The sequence below is a fragment of the Lissotriton vulgaris genome, chromosome 3_1 (genome assembly GCF_964263255.1).
Source record: "Lissotriton vulgaris chromosome 3_1, aLisVul1.2, whole genome shotgun sequence".
Taxonomy (NCBI): domain Eukaryota; kingdom Metazoa; phylum Chordata; class Amphibia; order Caudata; family Salamandridae; genus Lissotriton; species Lissotriton vulgaris.
In genome coordinates this window covers 339,604,910-339,629,556 of record NC_141689.1, presented here as the reverse complement: position 1 = coordinate 339,629,556, position 24,647 = coordinate 339,604,910, and the positions used below count along the sequence as shown (strand labels likewise).

The 24,647-nt window shown below is 50.4% G+C and overlaps 1 protein-coding gene across 1 annotated transcript in view; it reads left to right on the top strand.

Annotated features, from left to right (window-relative positions):
• The window catches only part of CPLANE1 (ciliogenesis and planar polarity effector complex subunit 1), a 2,360,818-nt gene that overhangs the window by 58,619 nt on the left and 2,277,552 nt on the right, over nucleotides 1-24,647 (top strand). The window contains exon 2 of the mRNA XM_086960545.1: nucleotides 17,084-17,215. Within this exon, the coding sequence (XP_086816671.1) occupies nucleotides 17,135-17,215 (81 nt within the window). The 5' untranslated portion in view covers nucleotides 17,084-17,134. The remainder of the gene's footprint in view (nucleotides 1-17,083; nucleotides 17,216-24,647) is intronic.

The following is a 24,647-nucleotide window of genomic DNA, read 5'->3' as shown; positions in this document are numbered from 1 at the left end:
AGCACCCCAAGTGGTAACCGTCACCTGGGTTGCCTGGCCGGAGTGGGACTGCGCCGAGAATATCTGGAGGAGGTCGGAGCGAAGCCCCGCGGGCTGTAATTGTTGTTAGAGAGTAGGAGCAGCCAGAAGGACATTGGAAAAGGCCTCGGAGTGCGGATACGTTATACCGTCGAGTGGTGACCGGAGGGGAGGAGGAGCAGGATGGCAGACGGTAATACGCTGTCACAGAGATACCCGCTATTTTGGTGCTTTACCTCCACAGGATTGCATCAGAGGCCCTCCGGGACGCCGAGGTGGGGATCCGCAAGAGGGGCCACCATAGACGCAAGGGGAAACGCAGGAGGGGACCTTGATCTGCGAGACTGACAGTCAGTCTGCGGGTGTGTGAAGAAGGAGAAATTGGTGCCAGACAGCGAGAGTGCGGCCGCCATTTTACTGTGTCAGAGGGTTGTGGAGCTCGCCTGGGAAGTGCTGAACAGCCGCTAGCAGTCGGATCTAGAAGCGCAGAGCCCATACATGTACGGGGGTGAGGGGTGCGGTTACAGCCACTGGGTGGCTCCCCTTGCGACTTGGGCCGTCTGGGACCCCGTCCCCCTGCTGCCTTCTTGGAGTTTGTCCCGTGCTCCGGCATCGGTGCCCCTTGCCCTACTGCTCCCCGCTGCCCGTACCGTCACACAGACTGGGCCAGTCCACTGCCGGCCGCCTAGGCGAAGCACCCCCCTACCAGACACTACTATCAGAGACTTTAACTGGGGACCCTTGCGCACCTTTCTGCACCCCCACCTGAGCCCTGGGCCTACAGTAGTGAGCCAACACAGGGAGACGCTGGCTGAAGCCTCTGGGCGAATGATGAGACTGTAAGCCACTTGAAGAGCCCAGTACAACCCTTTCCTTCTGGAGAGAACTGGCGACCTGTTATAGCATAGAAGGGAGCTGGGCCGCGGGTGTGGGCTTCAGCTTATATGCCCTATTAAGACAGGGTGGAACCCAGCGCTGCATTTCCCTGCCACAGCCAGTTTCTGCGCACCTTCACCACCAGATTCACGGGTGCTGTCACTCCTATTGCTCGCTAAGCTGGTCCCTGGGGCAGAGAGGCAGCAGTCCTGCATTTTCCTTATCTTGACGTCAGAGCAGCCACCGCGTTGCAGCCCACCCTGGAGATGCCTCCTTTTCAACTGGGGGAGTTTCCGGGCCTCATTGTCCCTGTGCCCATAGAGGGGCGACACCACAGTTCGGCTTGCCAGGCCCCCTACTTTGCTCGTGGCCTACACGCCCTGGAGGCTGGTAACTCCTGCTAGGCCCCTGGAACAGCACTCCTCCTCACTGCACCACTGGGACTAGTGCTTCCCTGCTGCAATCCAGATATCGTCCCCAGTGCCCTGTGACTGAGAACTCTGACATGGCTGAGAGTTGACAGCGGTTGGTGGGCCGACACCTCCTACGCGATCTGCAGCAAAAGCAACTACCACTCCCTGAACATGACCCCTTCTAAGTCTGGGAAACAGCCTGCAACAACCCCCAAAGACCCTTCGGTCATGGCCCTATGGAACAAACCAGGATCAGCCCCAGCAACTGACGTGACGCTTACGGCCGGAGGCCCTTCAGAGCCGGTTACGCAATCTTTTATGACCCTCTTCATGCAGGAACTTAAATCTGAAATAGGGTCTCTGAGTACTGAGGTCCAGGCTTGTGTTAAAGACCTCTGGAAAGCGTAGGAAAGACGTAGGAGAGTTGGGTGGACTAGTAGACGACTTCGAGAAGACTCTTGACGCTCCACGGAAGACCAGGAACACCTATGTCAGAGACTGGGCACCCTTGAAGAGCAGCATATCGAGCTGCAGATCAAGCAGGAGGACAACATACGCCTGTGGGGAATTCCGATTGGGGCAGCAGGCACCTGTTGCAGGGATTCTGCTCAGACACAGAACGGTGCACAGAGACTCAGGACCTCAGTGAATTAGGGTGTGCCAAAAACTCACCTTAGTACCCAAAATCCCCTACCAGAATAGCATCAGTGTCTCATTAGCTCTTCGTCCTATAGTAAAGTAACCAATGATTAGACAACCCAGAACATGCGACTTTGGATACCTCAGGTAAGGTGGGGAACATGAACAATCTTTCGTTATACTCTCATACCAGTCCAGAACAGGGAGTATAGGAAGACACGTGCAAGTTTAAAATATTTATTTTAACGCCGTGATCTCAGGTGCAGCATCTTAGCTAATACAAGCAGACATATTATAAGAAATAAGATTGTCAGTATAGTTACTATTCCATAAAATACAAAGGGAGAAAGCATGTTATAATGCTAAGTGGAAGCAGGTTAAATATACACCTATATTTCACCCTCCCTTGCTAGTAGGTTATTTTATAACTAAAGAAGGTCTCTTAGGCTTGTATAGGCGACCCCATACCTCAAAGATTAGCAGGAGTGAATCACATTGAGTTCTACACAAGCTCTCAGCATACAAATGTTCTCCAAGTGTGTTCAATCGTGCCTACAGAGCGCATTGTTAAAGGCGTCAGTGTCTGAGTTGGCCACAGCTGCATATATGTTATGGCTAGAACTTGGGCGGATCAGTTAGAACAACAGCTACAGTGTTGAGATAACCTTGAAGGCCGCGGCACTCACTGTTCAGACTAAGCTTATGAAGCAAGTCTAGCAATGTAGAAAAACAAGTAACCGTATTCTCATATGAAGCAAAACACTCAGCCTAACTCTAAACAATAGCTAACGTGTGACGTGTGCAAAAGAAAGCAAAAGGTAAAATGGCGTTTAAACTTCTAATAAGCTCATGCTAACTTAACGCTGTATGAATGCAAGGCTCAGCCATAAAGACATAATGACTTTCGTGGCTGAACTGCTCCACAATATTAGAGGGGATGATGACGCCAAGTGTCTGGTGTAGTAGTCCCTGATATCGTGACCCGGGTTCACTTTTTCACCGAAAAGGAGGCCATCCTTAGGCCGGCTAGGGATAAACCGGAGATCCTATGCAGGGTCACGCCCATTCAGTTATTCCAAGATTTAGCCCCCACGACACGTCGAAGCCGGAGGGACTTCCGACCCATCACAGCACAGATAGGCTACGGGAGCTTAACATCCGCTTCCAATGGGGGCATCCCTTCGCCCTTATATTTCAGTGGGAGTCCAAACGTCGTGTGCTGAGATCATATAGAGAGGCGGCCCAGCTACTTCAAATCCCTGATACTCCCCCGGCGAGTCCCACACGCATGCCTCCAAAGGCCAGAGTTCCTTTGAAGCCGCAGTGGACCACAGTACGTCATGCCAGGCATCCATCCTCCAAAAAGCACAGCAGTTCATCACAAGAAAAGCAGGACATAATCCAACACATAAGATCTCTGGAGGGAGGCCCGTCACCCCCAGGCTCGCAAATATCTGTCACCAAATAGCTCAACCCTGTGCTTGTAGATCTACTAGACGTACGTCTTTTACCTTGGGGTGGACCACTGATCACACCTTTACAGACGCTGCATCGCCCTTTTCATCGCCCCAGAGACTTCATCATTCCACGCCTAGCCTATGTTAAAGAGGCGGTGGCCCTAGGCTGCGCTTCAGAAGTACTGATTTATTACACAGCGCGATGACCGACCCACACTTCTATTTCTGGGAGAGTGACATCTCCAGGACAGCCTGTGACTGTGAGCCTGGCTACTCCATGAACTGGAATAGGCTTTGTTGGCCATGTAGGCCCTTAAACTATTTGATCTGTATTGTTCGTTCTTATTTCTTTCCCCCTCCTTTCCTTCCCCATCCATCCACCCGGCGGGGGGGGGCGGCTCTGACACTCGGAGGCGCCCTCAGGGGTTGCTGTGCCCCTCAGATCACCTGCCTGAGACAGCGCTTGCTCCTGACGATCGGGGAATAAGACCTCTGCACACTGCCTGAAGATTATATCCCTTAATGTCAAGGGACTCCACTCCCCCAACAAGCGACTCCTCAGGGCTGACACAGTGCGCATGTCACACTCACGCTTTCCTCTTCAGTTTTGGTCCTCAGCGTCCACTAGGACAGCGGGTGTAGCCATCCTCTGCCGGGCGGGCATCCAACAGTGAGACTCTAAGGTGATCTGTGGCACTGATGGCAGACTTCTTAAAGTGGTGTTCAATCTGGGGCAACGCACGCTCACCCTTTGCAACATCAATGCAGCAAACCAGGGTCAGGACACTTTATTGCGTGAGATCCTACAAGAGCATGTAGCACATGTGGAATTGAATCTAATAGTAGGGGGAGACCTCAACTTAGTGTGGGACGCAAGCCTAGATCGCAGCGGGGCGCCTTCCATGAGGTGGGCACCATGTCGGCAGCAACAAAGAAATGCCTCACTGATCTGGGCCTTATAGACATTTGGCGTTATCACTCCCCAGAGACCTGTGACTACTCTTACTAATCCCACACACATCGCTCTTACTCACGCATTGACTACCTCTTTGTATCACACTCCCTGGTCAAAGATACACTTTCAGCCACCATATCTGATATCTCCATTTCTGACCAATCACATGTAGAGCTACTCATCCATGAACACTTTTCTCGTCCAAAGAGACCTACTAGGTGGTGATTTCCTCCTCACATTCTTAGAGACCCGGTGGACAGGGCAGAGCTCCATGCCGCTATCTTGTCCTATTTTGGAACGTATGCCCTCCCGGAGTCGCCGCTTCCAGTTTTATGGGACGCGTTCAAAGCAACAATTTGCGGCACCCTTACATCTATTGCCATTGCTTGGACGCGGGAGGCCCACCTGTACGAGAACAAGCTCCCATGCAAAATCAAAACGCTTGAGCGACTTGATCAGGAGCGCCCGTTGGCTGTGCTAAGAGGCACATTTGGCTGTACTCAGGGGGCAACTTGAGGCGCACAGAACTAACAAGGCTGAGCACGCTCTCCTTGTGCTATGACAGCGCTACTACGACGGTGGAGACTGTCTTGGCACGCCGTTTGAGGACACACGCAGCCAAAGCACACATTGCTTAGCTAAAGCTAGAGGATGGGTCATGGGCCACAATGGAATCTGCTAAACTTCAAGCTTTTCAACAATACTATGCGTCTCTGTGCGCGAGACGCGCCTGCTCCGAGTCAAATATCGGTCGCTTTAACCGCTTGTGACTGGGACCCCCTGAACGAGTACCACTCCAAACTCTTGGAGGAGCCCATCTGCTTAGAGTAATTAGCTAGTGCTCTTAAGGAGCTCCCCCTCGGCAAAACGCTGGGCCGGGATGGACTACCAGTCTCGTTCTATCGTGCTTTCCTACCACAACTTCAATCGTACCTGATACGCCTTTTCAACTCCTTTACCGATTCAAATGGGCCCTCCACGGATATGGCGATGGCGGAAATAGCTCTCATCCCGAAGCACGGGAAAGAGCTCATGCTCTGCTCTTCCTTTCGCCCCATTGCCCTGCTTAATACAGATCTCAAACTCTACACCAAAATTCTTGCCAAATGCCTTAGCACGCACTTACCCAACCTCATAGAACCGGATCAGGTGGACTTTATTCAGCAACGCCAAGGCGCAGATAACGTATTCCAGGTTGCACATCTTGTTGGGAGGGCGAGGCACTGGAAGATACCCGCCTGCTTACTGTCACTGGACGCTGAAAAAGCGGTTGATCGGGGGATGGGGGTTCCTCAACGCCGTCTTGCAGAAAGTAGGACTGGACCCTCGGATGATAGCGCTCATTATGACCCCTGACCTTTTGCCGCTTGCCAGGGTGTGAGTTAACGGACAACTTACACAACCTATCTCTATCCTTAGGGGTAGCAGACAGGGATGCCCCTGGTCACCCCTATTGTTTGCTCTTGTAATAGAGACACTCGCTATCATGGTTCGCCAGTCACCCGACATTCACAACCTTACTCTCGGGGGTATCGAACACAAGATTGCCCTTTTCGCAGACGACATGCTTCTTACTTTTACTTACCCGATCTGCTCGATGCCAGCAATGCATGCTCTGCTCCAGTCGTATGAGCAAGCCTCAGGGCTTAAAATCAATCATTCGGAGTCATGGGCTCTCAACCTAACGATTCCGCCTGACGAGATCGAGACCCTTCAAGCCCTCGTCCCTTATCAGTGGGCGACTAGTTCTGTTCGATATCTTGGGCTCAACGTGAAACCTGATTTAGCTACCTGGTCTCAGGCTAATTGGCAGGAATAGAGGAACGCCGTTGTAGCCGACCTACGGGCGTGGAGATCTTTGCCGCTCTCCTGGTTGGGTTGTCTTAATACAGTTAAAATGTCCATTCTCCCAAACATACTATACTTATTCCAGACCCTGCCGACGCCCATACCTGAACACCAAATCCAGAGCCTGCAGCGTGAAATAGTTACCTTCATATTGGGGGGGGGGGAGAATCCACGATTTTCCAGTAAAATCTTAATGCTCCCACGCGATAAGGGTGGACTTGCATGCCCTAACCTGATAGAATATTATTGGGCGTCACACCTGCGCTTTATACCGGAATGGACTGCCTGGGAGAGCGAGAAGGTATGGTTTCACATGGACAGGGCAGTTACCTGTGGCCCGGTCTGAGACCATGCATGGCTCCCTCGCGAGGCACGTCACCTCAGCGCTTACTTAGCAGTCCCTACCAAAACGGTACTAGAGATCTGGGATAAACTGGTTGTCCTGTGGGGCTCACTTCCTTTCTGTCCCCACACACTCCAATTGCTCGCAACCCACAATTTCCTTCTGCCTGTCGCCCACCTTACTTTGCACATTGGACAGACAAGGGCTGTAGGACGATACGAGACCTCTTCCTAGGGATAGCTTCAAAACCCTTGCCCAATGCATGCAGGAACTCCGGTTAACAGAGAAGGAGAGGTACCAATATATACAATTCAGGCACTGGATACAGGGGTCCTCACTATTGCAGGTGCCCACACGATCTTTTATGCCGTTTGAACAGCTGGTACGCACATTCGACAATTCCAAGGGGTTAATCTCCTGCATATATCAAATCCTTCAACACTCACAACGCCTACATCCTCACCCATACCAGCAGCAGTAGTGGGCGTTATCTGATGCTGACATTGCCCCCACCCAGTGGGCACGTCTTTGGCGCGATATCCCGTAAACGTTCCATAGCATCCCCCAGCAGAAATCCGCCTACAAGGTAATGACCCAATGGTACTATACTCCCCATAGGCTTCGGAAAAGGTTCCCCAACACATCACCCCTCTGTTGGCGCTGCACCCATGCGCAGGGTGATTTTGTGCATATCTGGTGGTCGTGCCCTCTCTTGGCCACATACTGGAAAGAAGTACTCAGCCACATTAAGCAGGTACTAGGATACCCGCTGCCTGAAAGTCCGCTCACAATCATTCTGGGCCTCAGGCTGGTGAACCTGCGCGCTATGACTCGCTGGGATTGGCACCCCAGTCTCCATATGCTTGGCGCTGCTAAGCAGACTATTGGCTTCTATTGGCAAAAAGCAGAAATACCCTCTACGAACGTGTGGTTCATCCGCCTGTGGAACACAGTGGCAATGGAGCTGCTAACGGCGCGACTACAGTTTCGAGACACCAAATTCACGAAGCTGTGGAAGCCGCTGGTGTACCATTTGGGATGTCTGGAACATGCTAGGCTGCAGCCACCAAGGCTGCGGGAACTGCGCCTCTTTGATGATGCAGTACATCCTATAGATCCTGAGGGGTTTTGGACCCCAATGACTGATCGCCCCGCACATCACCCTTAGGCACTCTTTGCGACTTGGACTATGCACCTCTCGACACTTTGACCAAGTCTGCCACTTTTGGCTTTGCCCCACGCACCGCTAGAGACAGTAGCTTGCATAGCTGCAGCACGCCCCCCAGCGATGTGAGATGTCATGGGAAAAGTGTTAAGTTACTACCGCGTCCCCCTGCCACACCATCTCCCCTTCCCCTACTGCCCCCTCTCTGACCCTCTTCCCTCCTTACTGGTTGTTTTCTTGTCTTGTTAAATGGTATATTGTCAACAGCTACAACAGTGGTGCCATCACGCAGTCAGGGCATCTTCAGTGGAAAAGGACTCATGGCTCTGCACCATAGCGACATAGCCTTTATTGCTAGACAGCTGGAGCTCCACGAAGCCTGCCCCAGAGATTTATACACTTACTCTCCGCTAATACTGTGATTTATTGTAATGCACAATACTCTTACATTTGATTCATTCAGTCTGTTGAGCTAACAATGTCTGAATTGAGTTATAGACCGCAAAATTCGTAATATTGGCCAGAGGCATTCACCAATTGTTGTACTGAATAGTGCGCTGTGGTACCTTATAAAGGCTAATACAAAACCTGTTGAAATAAGAAAAACTACGATTGCGTAACTGCTAACATGTGTCCTGCTGTGGGAAGGAGAACTCGGGGAGACGGTACCACCGAGGTTCCAGTCCATGCCCAATCCGAACAGGACATGGAATAATGCTTTGTGCGGCTATAGTGTAATCAACAGGGCTGTACATTGACTTACAAAAGTGTGGTGCCCTGTCCCCAGTCTACAGGAGCGTTTATCGAGATAGTTCACCAGCCCATATAAGTTCGTCATGACCTCAAAGTCAGGGGCTACCAAGGGTTTTAGGTCTCAGGGGTTCACAAGGGAATAAATCTAGGTCAAAGCAGAAGAAGGCCACAGCCTAAATGTCACTTCAGCTTTGGGATGCAGAATGAATCCTACCTCGTCCGAGGGCAAGGATCCTCACCACGCTGTGCAACCGGTGTGTCAGATCAGCAATACTCTCACATGTATACTGAACAGTTCAGGGCGATGGCCCCAAAGGCTGCTCCACGGAAGTCCCGCAGTGCTGGTTAGGTGTTCTCGGGTTAATGATAATGGGTACCCTCACCATCAACGGACCACAGATGGGCGATTGTTGTCTCCCAAGTACGATGTGGCACCTTGACTCTTTGGTCTCCTTGACCAGTCGAAGATCAGGTTGAGAAGGTGCATTTCTCTCTCATCATTTGCGGTTCCTACGTGAGTTGACGATCCAAGAGGAGACCGGTGGGCTACCTTGCGATGTGGTCTGGCCAGGGCCTGAGTCCTCTGGAGGTAGACCCAGGAGCTCCAGCCCTTCTTTCAAGTCAGCGACATGTCGTTGTTTGTAGTTAAGCTCGAAACTCAGTCCAAATGGGTAGGTCCATCTGTATTGAATCTTGTCTTCGCGGAGCTTCGTGGTGATAGCCCGGAACAGCTGTCTCCTAGCTAGAGTGGTAGGCGCCAGGTCTTGATAGATGAGCATGAGCAGACCTAGAAGGAAACATTCCCCTTTTTCCTAGCTGCTATGAGCACTGCTTCCATGACTTTGTAGGAATGAAACTTTGTAGGAATGAAACTTGACTAGCGCATCTCGCTGGCGTTTCTTTCTTTTCGCCGGTCCACCCACCCGATGAGCACGGCCCATTTTGATTTTGAGGGTTTGGGGACTCAGGAAGAGCCCCTCAAGGAAGGCATCTAAGTCAGGGCCCTCCGCTCTCTCTTCCAGATCCCGTATTCAAAGATTTTCTCATCGGGCCCTGTTCTCAAGATCCTCCGCTTTAAGTTGTGCTTGAAAAAGCTGATCGTGGAGGGTCACTCAGTTCGGTGGTACGCGATTCACATTCTTGAGTATGCTTCTCCAGATCCAGCACTCTTGTGCCCACCGAGTCCACATCTTGTTGCAGAGAAGACAGTCTGTCCATGAGATTGGATCGGAGTTGCTCCATAGATGCCTTTGTCTTGGCTGAGGTCCTTCCGAAGTTCTGTCTTAAAGTCCCTAAACATGCTCAGAATATTGTCTTTCGTCAGGGCCATGTTGTCCGCTACCTCCGCAGGGTTCGGCGAGGGGCACTTGTCCGCCGGTGCGAAAAAGTTCAAAACCTTGTTGGGTGTTTTGCTGGTCGTCTTCTTTGGCGGCATATGGGCGGGCCCAGGAGGACTCCGCTGTGGTGGCAGAGGGATGTCTTGGGCTCGAGGGAGTAGGTCTATAGAAGCAGGCTGTGGGATGATCAATAAAGGCTGGCTTGGTCCTGGCGCCACAGTGAGTGCATAGGGCCGTCACACATAGAGGGCAACCACTTGCTTGTCGGGCGACACTTCACCTCTTCAAACCGTCGAGGGTCTCAGGGATTGCACCTCCATAGTTGGGAGACCGGTACCTGCGAGGTGAAACTCGGAGCAGCAGGGGTCGGTACATATTCAATTAGCCCTCATGAGGCAGGCTGTTTGCAGCATGGATGATCAGACCTTCACACCATGCTCTGTACAGGACACACAGGCACCATTTTGTAAAGCAGGTGTGCTGCCCGCAGGCATCCGAGGTGTGCCAGCGGTGGGTCGGGCTGTGGGACCATGATGCAGGTATTGTTTTCCCGGTGTGCTGGCTTCAGTGTCACTGCTTTGTGGGCCCTGTGATCACGGGACGAGCACCGGCCACAGGTCCCGGAGAGAGCCAAATCGCCTCCTGCCGTCAAAGTGGAACCACCATCTTAAAGTCAGGCGTGTTGCTCGTAGCGGTTAACGTAGGAGATTTTTCTCCCCTCTCTACCAAAGTCCAATCACCAGAGCTCTCTGTGGACACCTCCTATGGGGATTCAGCTCCGATCTCTCCCACAGCCCGCACAATCGCTAAAATGTTCGGCACCATCCCTGTACTGTCAATCGGGAAATCTGACGATACGGCAGCCACTTACTACTCCCCGGGGGTCATCAGTACTCACTGTTGGTGTGATCATGCACCCTGAATTTGGCAAGCAGCGCCCTGGTCATCACCTCTCCTGGTCTCACGGTCCTCCGCGTCGCAGTTCAGGACGAGGCCAGTCGAGTCTCACGAAGTTGCGGGTGCCATTTTAGGGAGCCCCGGCGGTCCACTACTGGATTCTTTTTCAGGCTGTAGAGGCAGGAACGGAGTAAACCAGAGCTCAACGAGTGCCACTCATCAGCTGCACTCCAACAATGTAATTTCTCACCGGCAAGACTTCGAGCCGCAGAAAACTCGTCGGGAATAGCGCGTGGACCAGGAGCCGAGACGATCTACGTCCATTCGGCCTTCTTGCCCCTGCTACCAAGTTTTGATGCAGTGAAAGCAATAAACTCATATTTAATCTCAACACTCCTACTGGCCCATATGGGTATTAATATTTTTTTCTCCTATTCAATATTTGTCGTCGGAGGCGATGGTCCTCTGATGGATCTTTATCGTAGTGAGGGGTGAGAAATCAGGTTGCCCCACTGTCGGCCACCGAATAAAGACCATTAATTGGTAGCCAACTTGCAAATTGGCGATCAGGTTCAAATATATAACTCTTATTGCCATTCTGTAATTACAATTGGAAGATCCAACCTCCTAAAGAAGTTTAGTCTGACAAGAATCATATAAAGAGCTCTGCTGTGGCTACACAGAACAAGAGCAAAAGAACCTGCCGTTCTGAAAATTATCCATGACTCTATGAGGCATCTAAAAATCAATAGTTGATTATAGGCACAGTTTCTGTGGAAAGAACATCAAGACCAAATAAAGACTCAGTGGATATTTAGATAATTTGGTTATTGTAATAAAGATCTAAAATCTATGCATACAAGTAACATTTTAAGAAGCTCAGTCCTACATCTTGCAGCACTAAATATAAAGTCACGCATTTAGTCAAAGTAAATCTATTGCTAAATACAGACATCAATTAAAGGATGGTTCCTAATTGTCAGAGATTTCTTCCACTAACAGAGGGCAGGAGGATGGTTCACAAAGGTTCTCTTAGCATGGGCAAAGGGATCAAGTTAAAGTCCACGAGAGGAAGGTCCATGGGCATGGGTAAGGGGGATGGAGCATAAATCAGGACAGTTCTGGTCCCTCACCAAACTGCTCTAAAATCTTCCAGCAGGCAAATTCATCAGCAAGGGTAGAAAGGCAAGAGCATAAAAGAAGAAGTCTGGCAGGCAGATTGGAGGCAAGGAAAGTGAAAAGGGGGTAGCCTTCCTCATCCTTGGAAAGTCACTTTTTATAGTTCAATTTCATTTCATTATGATATCAATGGTCGTTCGAAAATGGTCTGATTGTCATATGATGATCATTCTTCCATTCCCCATCATGGAATCCCTTACGGACATTTTTCAAACCTTCGAAAGCATGTCGGGGCTGCGGGTCAATTGGTCTAAATCGGGGGCCTGTTCTTTTAGTCCAGACACGCCTGAAAGCGACATTCACATCGGCGGGGAGAGGCTACAGTGGTATCCCACCACGTTTAGGTATCTGGGAATACATATTTACCGGGCCCCAGCAGACATCCTAGAGGGAAACTTGCTACGGGCGATTGCCTCCATCCGCGCCCAAGTTGGTTTCTGGAAGACCCTACCCCTGCATGTGCCTAGCCGGGTGGCGCTGACCAAGATGATTGTCCTGCCAAGACTCCTATATTTCTTCGCCAACATCCCGACATATGTGCCTACCAAAATATTTCGGGAACTGGAGACCCTGATCCGTGGCCTAATCTGGAATGCAGGCCGACCCCGAGTGGCGCTGACCAAACTACACATGACTACTGAATCGGGAGGCCTGGCGGTCCCCAACATGGAACTATACTATTTAGCAGCGCAAATGCAATGGGTATCAGGATGGCTCTGTGGAAAGAATCTGGGGGACACTGCCTCGGACACAACTATCTGCACCCAGACGCAAATGCACACACTCTTTCACCCCATGACTCACACCCCCTGTCCCTCGCAATTACATCTGGCGGTGGCGCGACAATGTTTTCTGCGCTGCTTGCGGCTCACTCGCGCCACGAAGCCCTATGCACCCATACTCCCGCTCTTAGGCACACCTGGAACGGCAGGGACACTGACGGAGGCCCAATTGACTAGCTGGACAAGCGCAGGGGTGGAAACGCTGGGTGATCTCTATGCAGATGGCGCACTGCTCTCTTTTGTCGATCTCGCCGCCAGCACGGATCTCCCTGCCGGGCAGTTTTTACTACACACGCACTGACTGCCTCCTGGGGCGATGTGTCGGAGGAATTGCCGATGCATCATTTTGTACAGTACTTACATGTTATGGGCAATGGCTCACACATTATACATTGGCTAGCGCAGGGCCTACTATTACACACGCAGCCCTCCACACAACCACTCAGAGAAAAATGTGCGACAGATAGAGGGAGGGATTGGACTGACAAGGAGTGGGCGATGATACTAGTTGGACCGATTAATGTCCCACGCAACCCCCGATTCAAACTTATCCAATTCTACATCTTACACCGGGCCTACCTCACCCCTGACAAGATAAACAGATACTTCTCAGTCACTGACACTGCCTGCCAAAGATGTTCTTTGATAGGAGCGGATCTCCTGCACATGCTTTGGCACTGCCCTATCATACAGACATACTGGGATGAAGTCACGACACTACTCACGCAGTGCACTGATGAGCAAATACCGAAAACATGGGAAGCCTGTATTTTGGGGCTTTACAAGCGCACGAAGCTCAACAAAGTGCAAACAAGATTCTGGGACATTGGCCTCATCACAGCTAAACGCTTACTCACCAAACATTGGAAGGCCAGCGCCCCCTCCCCCCCCCCACACCCGACACTGGCACACATCCTTCATTAATTGGGCACGGGCGGAAGGCACGGTGCTCCTCCGGGAGGAAATAGCTGGACTTCGAAAATTCCCCATCGCGCACCTCTGGGGCGATATCCTTGCATCCTTCCAACAAGCATGTCAGGAGCAGGTAATAACTTGAGCAACCCCACATAACACCACACTGCTTTTATGCATACGTCCCCACCCGTTTGCGGTACACGACCCACTGCAGTCGACAGACTGACATGCCTGACATTCCACACTATATCTCCCACATGACAGCTCTACACCATGTCTTTCCTTAGTGAAAAATCCCTCAGATAACTATAATCTGGGGATGTAACACGTAAGCCTCCATCCAGACCTCCCACGAGCTCCAGAAATTACTCCGCCTTGCCCCGCCCCAGGGTCGATGACCCTTCGCCGGAACTGCTACCACCCCCTTACCTACCATGCCTCTAGACATACGCATTCTTTCCCCTCCCTTCCCTACTTCCTTCATTTTCGCGTTGATGCTTGTTATTGTTTACTAACCGGTCACGTTTTCAGACCAAGTCCAATATTGTTGATCACAGAACTGGCCTACGTGCCGTGACAAGTCGCAGAATGCTAGATACCCGTACACCCTACCTGGGAGCTGTTGCCACCTATTGATTGTATTATAATGTGGACTTAACTTGCGGCTCATGTAATACAGATGCTAACAATGCGATGATATGTTTAAACTGAGAACCAAAATAAACACACAAAAACCACAGGCCAGATAGCCATTGTACAGCATGTTTAATGTTACATCTATGTTTTTCATTCTTCTCTTGGACTGCGCCGCTGGACCTCAGGGTTGCCGGCAGAAAGGCTGTGTTCACTAATCAATGGCTTTCTTGAATATTCTTTATTCTTCCTTTTCAAAGGCTATTCCTGCGGATTGCAGGCGATGTGACATGTACAACTGTATTTTCTTATCCTTTCAACAATAAAGGTCTTCAAAAAAAAAAAAAAGAGGCATACCAGAAATCATGTGCCCTCTATATATGGGCTCGATTCTTGTTATCATGGAGCAAACATTTAGACTAGTAAGTAAAAGGTTTTTTTGTTCAGGAGAAATGGTGAACTTGCATATTTGAAGGCATGTGATATGTGATAGCAATGAAAAAGGCTGCTCCATAAGACTAAATATTTGCAGAGGATCACACAATTTGAGACCAGTTCACGGGTCAAGTGTATTACAGTTAGGTCGAGTAGATTATTAAAGTTACTAGACCTGTAGGTCTAGTAACACTTTTATGGTTTTTCGAGCCCTGAAAATAGCTTCTATGAATACATTATTTTTATAATGTTAGGCCCTTATTCTGTAAGTTTCAATCATCTAACATATTGCATGTATGAATTGCATCACTGTGCAGGTTGTAATGGCTCTATTCAATGAAGTCACTACAAATGCTAAGCTTCATCATTAAGTTTCATTACGTTTTTAGGTCGAGCTGATGTGGCATTCATGCGAAGCATGAATGCATCAGCTCGACAACTTATGTTGCCCGTATTTAGGAAAGTGGACAGCAATCAGACGCGCGCTTCCACATTGTCAGATTTCACCTCGGGAGAGCGCGTCTGAGCTGCGCTTGCGCGGAGCAAAGCCCTTGCTCACACACAGACACAGGCAGCCCCCACCCCTCTGCATGCACGCACGCACACACACAGGCGCGCGCATGCACACGCAGGCACACGCAGGCACACGGCACACATACAGGCACACTATCCCCTGCCTCGCATTCTCTCAATCACACACAGTCACGCATGCGCACACACATTCCCTCACGCACACACGTGCACACCCCCCCCCCTCCCCTCCCCCACAGGTAAACACACAGGCACGCACGGACTTCACATCAGCCCTGGGCCCCACTCACCGACTGCGCTCTTCCGGCGGGGCTCCTCACGGAGCGTCTCCTCTTCTCAATCGGGGCTCCCTCAGGTCAGAGGAGCCCCGCAACAGGCGCCACACCCCTCCTTCTCCCCGGCCCCCTCTTGGGGACCCGGGCTACCCAGGACCGGCAGGGCGCTCCATGCACCGGCAGGCTGTCTCACGGACCTCAGGAGGCGGGACTTCCGGTCGGCCGCGAGCGGATTGGCCGGCCGGCCAAGAGCTTCCGGGTCGCCGCGGGCAGCGAGGCGGCACTCTCGCAATCAACACAACAACAGGAGATGTGCACGCGACTGGCCGCTGGCGTCTCGCGTCTCTTCCGCCTTGTTTCCTATTGTTTTTGTATTTTAATATCGCCTTCATGTTGCTTTCATATGCATGCCCGCGTGGGCTGTGTTAACAAATGTAAAGGGTGTATTTTTATTGTTCCTCTTGTTGAGTGCTTCATTAATATTTTAATGTAGCAAATTAAAAACACAACCGGTAAATTTAGCGCCGCTGGACACTCATTCAAGAAATTCAGACGGACGGAAAAGATCTCCAGGTGTTTTCAGGTTTGCAGCCGGCATGTAGAAGCAGCAATTACTGAGCAAGGAGCAGTAGAAATCTGGTTAGAGCCACTTCAGTCTGCCCTGGCCGGGGGGACCAGTTACACAGAGAATACCACTTTGTTTAGGATCAGTGCGAGCTCGCCAATAACAGCGGCTTTCCAGTAAGAACTGGACGCTGTGGGAAGCGTCTTGAATCCACCACGGTGACGCAGGCACATAAGTGACTGTGGTCTCCTTTCGTGGGCTAGAAATTGAAAAGATTTACTAAGGGATACCGCAAATTGGCCGGAGTTCCACTGGGAAGGGCGTGAGGACAGGGGCCATAGGCGCAAAAGGGGGTGGGGCCAAATAGAGTCAGCCTGTTGTTCGCTGTTAAATTGCAAGTATGTTGTTTTGGAAAAAGTGTTTATGCAAAGAAAATGTAAATACTGCATAAATGACTTTTCTACAACACATATTTTATATGTACCGTTTTATGCAAAGAAAATTAAAATAGCGCATAAATAAAAACATTGCCATTTACAGTACTAATAGCTCAAACTTAAATAATGCGAGACCTATTGCATTGCAAATGCTTGTTGTTAAGAATGTCAATAAATCAGATTCTAGACATCTCGAATTTACAATTAGATTAATCCTACTGCTTCTACCTAGTCAAGCACACGTTTACGGTGCATGTACATCAACTTTTTCTCAGTTTCAATGTCGTTTTTCTAGACGTGTGCAAAGTGCCAATCTGTATTTTCATTGTCAAGATTTGGTTTGTGTCGTGTAAAGCATGATCAGCTTTTATGCTGCATTACTCCCATCTTTCTTTAACGCTAGCACCATCTCTTAGTGTGATAGATAGTTCCTGAAAAGACTGCTCATTCAGTAGTATCATCTGAAAAAATGTTAAGAAATTCTCACAACTCCACAGAGAATTTACAGTAAGGATTTGCCGAAGTGCTCAAACTTGTCAATGATACAAGATAGACTGTTTATTCTTTTGCAATGATTTTTGTTATGTATATCAGTGTATTTCACCATTTGTTCTTTTTGTTTTTTTACAGCCAAATTGAAAATTGCCTTTGAATCTTATGTAGCACCGAACATCATTAGAAATGGAAGTAAAATTAGAGGTCCTAATCTCTAGAAGCATCAAGCGAAAGAAACCATGTTCTCGATTTTGCTGGCTGGGTCAGGTAAGATCTTCATCTTGTTTCTTAAGCCATTTTACATGTGTTCCAGTTTGTTTTCCGTAGCCACAACTGTTGCAAAGCATTTTTTGTCAATAGTGATGGTCATTGCACTCTAGATTAATGCAGAGATTACTACGATTTTATCAAATAGCATTGATCACCGTGCTGCTCTACAGATGACACCTCTACATTGACTCTGGGATTACATAGGTCCCTGGTTTGCTGGAAATCCATGGTGCAAGAACACACATACTTAATTCTCTCACAAGATTGCAGGCCAACTGAACAAATAATGCAATTGAAGGAAACTATTAGCCCAGAGGCCACGTCATAGTTGACGGATGAAAGATATTACACAGTCGAGAAATTACAGTGAGTCGAGTGTACAAGGCATGATTAGGGTAAAGGAGGCCCCTAATTAGGGGAGGTGTCTTGAAGTAATCAAATTTCTGATAGATACATCTGCCTGTGGATTCCTCACCTTGTGAATATCCCCCTTGCGCCAGCAACGTTCGGAAAATTCTTCGTAGCACGCCGGCGTGGACGACGTCATAGGAGCACGGCACAGCGCCCGACTCCGTCTTGACGTCACCGACTCCTCATAAGGCCCACGTCGGCGTGATGACGTCAGTTCCCTTTTTTCCGCGTCGTCGACGCTAACGGTTTCTGGGATCTTCTGCGATACTTTGAGTATCTTGTTACCATTTTGTGTAACTGTTTCTCTTTTGAGTGTTTCTTCTTCGTCGAAGATGTCATCGAGGAAGACGGGGTTCAAGCAGTGTGGTTCGTGTGCTCGAATGATGTCGATCACCGATCCGCATGACGCTTGTCTGTGGTGTCTTGGATCAGACCATGATGTTAAGAACTGTCGGTCCTGCTTCAAGATGAACCCCAAGGCTTTACGAGAGCGGGAGGTGAAGCTTCTACTTGCAAAGGTAAAACAGAGAGAAGCTGGAAGGTCTTCGAGGTCGACGTCCAGGCGTTCGAGGTCGAAGCAAAAGTCGCGATCGAAGTCGAGGTCGGCTTCGAGGTCGAGGTCCAGAGCGAGGTCAAGATCCAGAGAGCGGTCGAGGTCCGGATCCAAGTCGGCTTCGGGTCATGCTTCGAGCTCCTCGAGGAAGAAGCACAAGAGGAGTAAGCATCACTCAAGACATCACTCTGGCAAGGGGTCTTCAGATTCGAAGAAGAAGTCTCGTAAGCATCATAAAGACTTCGTGTCCCCATCTCCTACGCAGTCTCGTGGAGGTTCCCCGGTTCAGGAGCAGGAACCTGATCTGGAGTCACACCATTCTTCGGAGCATGAAGAAGAGGAGGTTCCTCGGGCTCCGACTCCGGTGGAGGAACCTGAAAGTCAAGAGGGCCTGGGTGAGCCTTTGTCGGAGCAGCCACCTTCGGAGCGGCCGTTGGGTTCGTACCCTCCCTTTCCTGGCCCTAGGCAGGACCCCTCGCAATTCCATAATGCCATGTTTGGTGTTTATGCGAGGGCAATGTACCCCACTGGTGCACCGGTTGGTCCCATGGGTCCATTGTCTTTTAATTTGGGCGTACCTCAGGCTTACGCTCCGGCTCCATTTATGCCGTTCATGCCGACGCCTTGGCTCGGTACGGCGCCGCCGAGGTCGTCGACTCCGCATGCGGCTTCGCCGGCTCCGGAACAACCTCGTGATTCGGGTCATGGTGCCACGCTGCTTCGTGAATCCTGTCCTTCAGCTGTCCCGGCTCCTCGTTCGACGCCTGTTCCGGCTCCGTCGGAGTCTTTACCGGATCCGTCGACTTCGGTTCGCATGGAATGGTCGAGACGCAGGGCACAGCGCCTCTTGGAGGAAAAGGGATTCGAGGATTCTGAGATTGAAGAAGGAGAGCTTCTGGAACAAGGGGATTGTTTTGAGGACCTCCATGACGCTAGTGGCCTGGAACTTTCACCTGAGTGGGGTTTGCCATCTGCTTCGGATGCTCCATCTAAGGACGTGGCTCCCTATCATGTCGTGATTAGGAAGACTGCAGATTTGCTTGGTCTGGCTTTACCTTCTGTTGAGTACAAGCCCAACATCCTCACGGAGGTTTTGCATTCGCCTTCTTCTATAATAGAGCCTACTCTTCCTTTCACTGACGCTTTAACTGAGCCAATAAAAGAGGTCTGGAAGAGGCCTTTGACTGCACCTGCGGTTTCCAGGTCGGTGGCAAGACGTTACAGGGTGGCGTCTGGTGACCCTGAATTTCTCTCTTCGCATCCTTCTCCGGAGAGTCTGGTGGTGCATGCCGCTTGTTCCAACAGGTCTGCAGGTTCATTTCCTCAGGTGCCGGCAGACAAGGACTCTAAAAAATTGGACCAGTCTGCGAAAAAGATTTTCTCCTCTAGTAGCATGGCCCTAAAATCTACGAATGCTACTTGCCTGTTAGGGAGATATGTTCATGCATTGATGGACTCTGTGAAACAATTGTCATCTAAGCTTCCAGAAGATGATAGAAAGAACTTTAATGAAGTGGTCTCCGATACTCAGGCTGCAGCCCGTATGGTATTTCAGAGTGGCATGGACACGGCGGACTCTGTTGCCAGGATTATGGGCTCTACTGTTGCTACCAGAAGGGCCGCATGGCTTAAATCTTCAGATTTTTTGGCTGATGTACAGTCTACCTTAATGGACTTGCCATTTGACGGGACAGGCCTCTTTGGTAAGAAAGCGGATGTGGCCCTGGAGAGGTTCAAAGACAGCCGGGCAACGGCGAGGTCTTTGGGCCTTCAGGCAAGGGGGTCTGCTACTAGGAAGTTTAGGGGATTTGGCAGATCCACTTTTCGTTCCTTTAACCAAGGCCAGCAGCAGCAGCGGCAGAACCCTTTGTATAAGACATACAGAGGTAAACAAAGGGGCTGTGCTCGTGGACGCCAAGCCTCCTCCTCCTCCACATCCTCTAATAATCAAACCCCTCCCTCAACACAAAGCAGCCCTAGATCCGCCATTCTGGAACATGCGGGTCCGGTAGGGGGGAGGCTTACTCACTTTCTACGGGATTGGGAATCGGTTACGTCAGATCTTTGGGTTCTCAATCTCGTAGAAAATGGGTATGCACTTCCTTTCCAGGAGTTCCCTCCCAATTACCCTCCTTGCCAAGGTTATTGTTCGGAGGACCACCTGCTTCTCCTGTAGGAAGAAGTCCTGGCACTGTTCAGAAAGGGTGCGATAGAGGTGGTTCTGGAGCAGGAGAGGGGTCAGGGGTGCTACTCCCGGTATTTCCTGATTCCCAAGAAGGATGGCAGGTTGCGACCAATCCTGGACCTCAGGATTTTGAATCTCTACCTCAAGCAGGAGAAGTTCAAAATGCTCACTCTTGCGTAGGTTCTTCAAGCGCTGTTGGAAGAAGACTGGATGGTGTTGATCGACTTGCAGGATGCGTATTTTCACATTCCAACCCTGAAGTCGCACAGAAAGTATCTCCGTTTTACGGTGGGTTCGCAGCACTACCAGTTTGCGGTCCTCCCGTTTGGACTTACTACTGCGCCTCGAGTTTTCACCAAGGGGATGGCAGTGGTGGCTGCGCATCTCAGAAGGTCGGGGATTCCTGTGTTCCCCTATCTGGACGACTGGCTGATCAAGGCAGAGTCGCCCGAGAAGGTGCTCCATCACCTGCAAGAGACATCGCAGCTGTTGTACAGATTGGGTTTTTCGATAAACGTGCCCAAACCTCACCTGGTGCCCTCCCAGCGCAACCTGTTCATAGGTGCGGTACTGGACACTACTGTGTGTCGTGCATTCCCTCCACCTCAAAGGATTCGCGACATACAGGAAATGATTCCTTTATTCTACAATGGAGCGGTTCCAGTCCTGAAGGTCCTTCGCCTGCTCGGTCTGATGGCTTCTTGCATTCTGTTGGTCAACCATGCACGCTGGCACATGAGGGCACTCCAGTGGTGTCTCCGCAGGCAGTGGTATCAACACAACGGAGATCTCGGGGAGTCAGTGAGGATCTCCAGAGAAAAAGCAGCGGATCTGTCATGGTGGAGTGCAATCTGTCTCAGGGAAAGCCTTTCCTTCTTCCGCCTTCGTTTGCCACAGTGATAACGGATGCATCCACTCTCGGGTGGGGTGCTCATCTGGGGGATCTGGAGATCAAAGGTCTTTGGTCTCCGGAGGAAAGGTTGCTTCACATCAACCTTCTAGAGTTGCGGGCCATGCGTCTGGCGCTCAAGGCCTTCCTCCCTTCCCTTCGTGGTCAGTCGGTTCAGGTCCTTACGGACAATACGACCGCGATGTGGTACATCAACAAGCAGGGAGGTGTAGGGTCGCAGTGTCTCTGCAGAGAGGCTCTGCGTCTCTGGTCCTGGGTTCAGGACCATCAGATTTGTCTGATTGCAAATCATCTGGCCGGAGTACTGAACGTACGTGCAGACATTCTCAGTCGGCAGTTCTCTGCCGACCACGAGTGGGGGCTTCACCCGGAGGTTGTTCGCGACATCTTTCAGATGTGGGGGACTCCTCGGGTGGATCTGTTTGCCACTTGCGAGAATGCTCACTGCCTGTCATTCTGCAGTCTCCAGTATCCAATGCAAGGAGCTTTGGGGGACGCGTTTCAGTTGAGTTGGGGAGATCAGCTCCTTTACGCGTTTCCCCCCCATACCCTTGATTCCTCGTGTTCTGAGGAAGATTCGTCAGGACTGGGCCCAAGTCATATTGGTCGCCCCGGATTGGCCAAGAAGGGTGTGGTACTCGGACCTTCTCCACCTCTCCTCTCACCTGCCGCTCCGTCTTCCTCTCAGGGCAGACCTCCTCTCCCAGATGGAGGGGCAAGTTCTACACCCCCACCTCCAGACATTACACCTTCATGCCTGGAGATTGAACGGGGCAACTTGAATTCCTTTTCTCTCCCTCACGATGTGGTGGATGTCATTCTTTCTGCCAGGCGTGACTCCACCAAGTCCATCTATTCGTATAGGTGGTCTAAGTTTGTCTCTTGGTGTAGGGAGAGGGATGTTGACCCTTTGAAGGCTCATTTGTCTGACATTTTGCAGTTTGCTCTTTCTCTGGCATGGCAAGGTTTTGCTGTTGCCACGGTCAAGGGGTATCTTTCAGCCTTGTCGGCATTTCTCTGTTTGCCGGATCAGCCCTCTCTTTTTAAGTCTCCAGTGGTGTTAAGATTTTTGAAGGGTCTCACTAATAAGTTCCCTCCTTCTCCGTTTGTTGTTCCTCATTGGGACTTGAATCTTGTGTTGACTTATTTGATGGGTTCACCGTTTGAACCCTTGCACAAGTGTCCCATGAGGCTTCTTTCTTTTAAAACGGTCTTCTTGGTTGCAATTACCTCGGCAAGGAGGGTAAGTGAGCTTCAGACTCTTAGTTCCAAGCCCCCGTTCTTGGCCATTCATGCTGAAAGAATGGTTCTCAGGACCAGGGCTGCTTTTCTGCCTAAGGTGGTTACTCCCTTCCATCTAGGACAGTCCATTACCCTTCCTACCTTTTATCCTCCCCCACACCCTTCCAAGGAGGAGGTGAGGCTTCATCGCTTGGACCCAAATAGAGCAGTTAGTTTCTATCTTGATAGGACTAAAGACTATCGTGTTGACGATCAGCTCTTCGTGGGTTTTGCTGGCTGCAAGAAGGGCAGAGCGGTGCACAAGCGCACACTTTCCAGGTGGATTATCCTGTGCATCAAGATTTGCTACTCTCTGGCGGGTAAGGACCCTCCTGAGGGTATTAGAGCTCATTCAACTAGAGCAAAGTCTGCAACATCTGCTTTGTCTAGAGGTGTTCCTGTTGAGGACATTTGCAGAGCTGCGACTTGGGCCTCCCTCCACACCTTTGCGAAGCACTACTGCTTGGATGCTGAGGTGAAGAGGGACGGCCACTTTGCGCGCTCTGTCCTCCAAGATTTCCTGGTATAGCGGAGTGGACACCCTCCTCCGGGAGTCGGGACTGCTGTGGGACTCTATTCACAAGGTGAGGAATCCACAAGGCAGATGTATCTATCAGAAGAACAAGTTACTTACCTTCGGTAACGCTTTTTCTGGTAGATACAGTATCTGCCTGTGGATTCCTCACATGCCCACCCGCCTCCCCGTTGTCCACTCTGCTATACCTGGGTTTATGTACTTATGTATTTATGTATTTATATTTCTAATGTTTAATACTTTTGCCATGCACTTTTTGTGCGGTTTTTGAATTGTGTGTACTGTGTACATTGCATAAATATGTTTATTTGTTGGTCCGTCCGGGTGCCTCGAAGGCACGGAAAAAAGGGCGGAACTGACGTCAGCACGCCGACGTGGGCCTTATGAGGAGTCGGTGACGTCAGACGGAGTCGCGCGCTGTGCCGTGCTCCTATGACGTCGTCCACGCCGGCGTGCTACGAAGAATTTTCCGAACGTTGCTGGCGCAAGGGGGATATTCACAAGGTGAGGAATCCACAGGCAGATACTGTATCTACCAGAAAAAGCGTTACCGAAGGTAAGTAACTTGTTCTTTAGGTATATTCCTGAAGAGGAGTAATTTTCAAATTGCAGATGGAGAGACAGTTGTAAAGGCTTGCGTCTTGACTTGCAAGTTTGTGGCTGGCTGTTCCATGGGAAAGAAGCATGGTTCCTCAAACCCTACTTAAGTTCCTTTAGAAGCAACTCCCACAGAATATTGTTGATACCATATTTCGGTCTGACCTACAGACTTCTTTAGCTGTTTCAACATCCTCATGTTTCCTAGACGATCATAATAATAAATTGCATACATACTGGGGTTTTTGGTCATCCCTCACCATTCAGCAGTGTCTTTAACTGCCATTACCATTTTATTAACATTTTGCGACCTCTCACCACAATATGCATCATGGGGCAGTAGGAATTGGGGCTAATTTCCGAAGTCTGTTCTCGTGTTTCAGCCTGCCTGCCCCGGTCAGACTCGGTATCCTATACCGTAGAGCGGAGGGCGGGACAGGTAAGAGCCAGACACGCCCAGACACTCCTAGACAGTCGAGCGGTTAGCGCTCTAGCCTTACAGCTCAAAGGGCTATTTAGCCACTCGTCGGCACTAGCGCGCAGCGGTTGCGCGCAGTGGGGCGCCTAAGCTTGCGCCTAAGACGAGCCAAAGACCAGCCCGTCTGCACCTGTCCGCGACTGGACGGGGCCAGGGGCTATGGGGGCTACATCTGCAAATCTGGGAGCTCACTCTACCAGTCAGATATCCTATTCCCCTCAGCTACTCACAAAATTACGGGAAAAAACGTTACAGGGATGTATAGGCAGAGAAAATTTTCTTCTAGAAGGGCCTTTTTCCTGCCGCCATTGCCGAACCCAGTTTAACACGCTTAAGGAGGAAGGTGGCCTTACTGGTCGCATTAATAGGTACCACCCTAACCCTATCAGTAATGAAAATGATAATGCTTCTTTAGGGAACAAGAATCTGCTCTGTAACGTTAGATCATTATCGAAACACACAGCCGAGGTATGGGATCT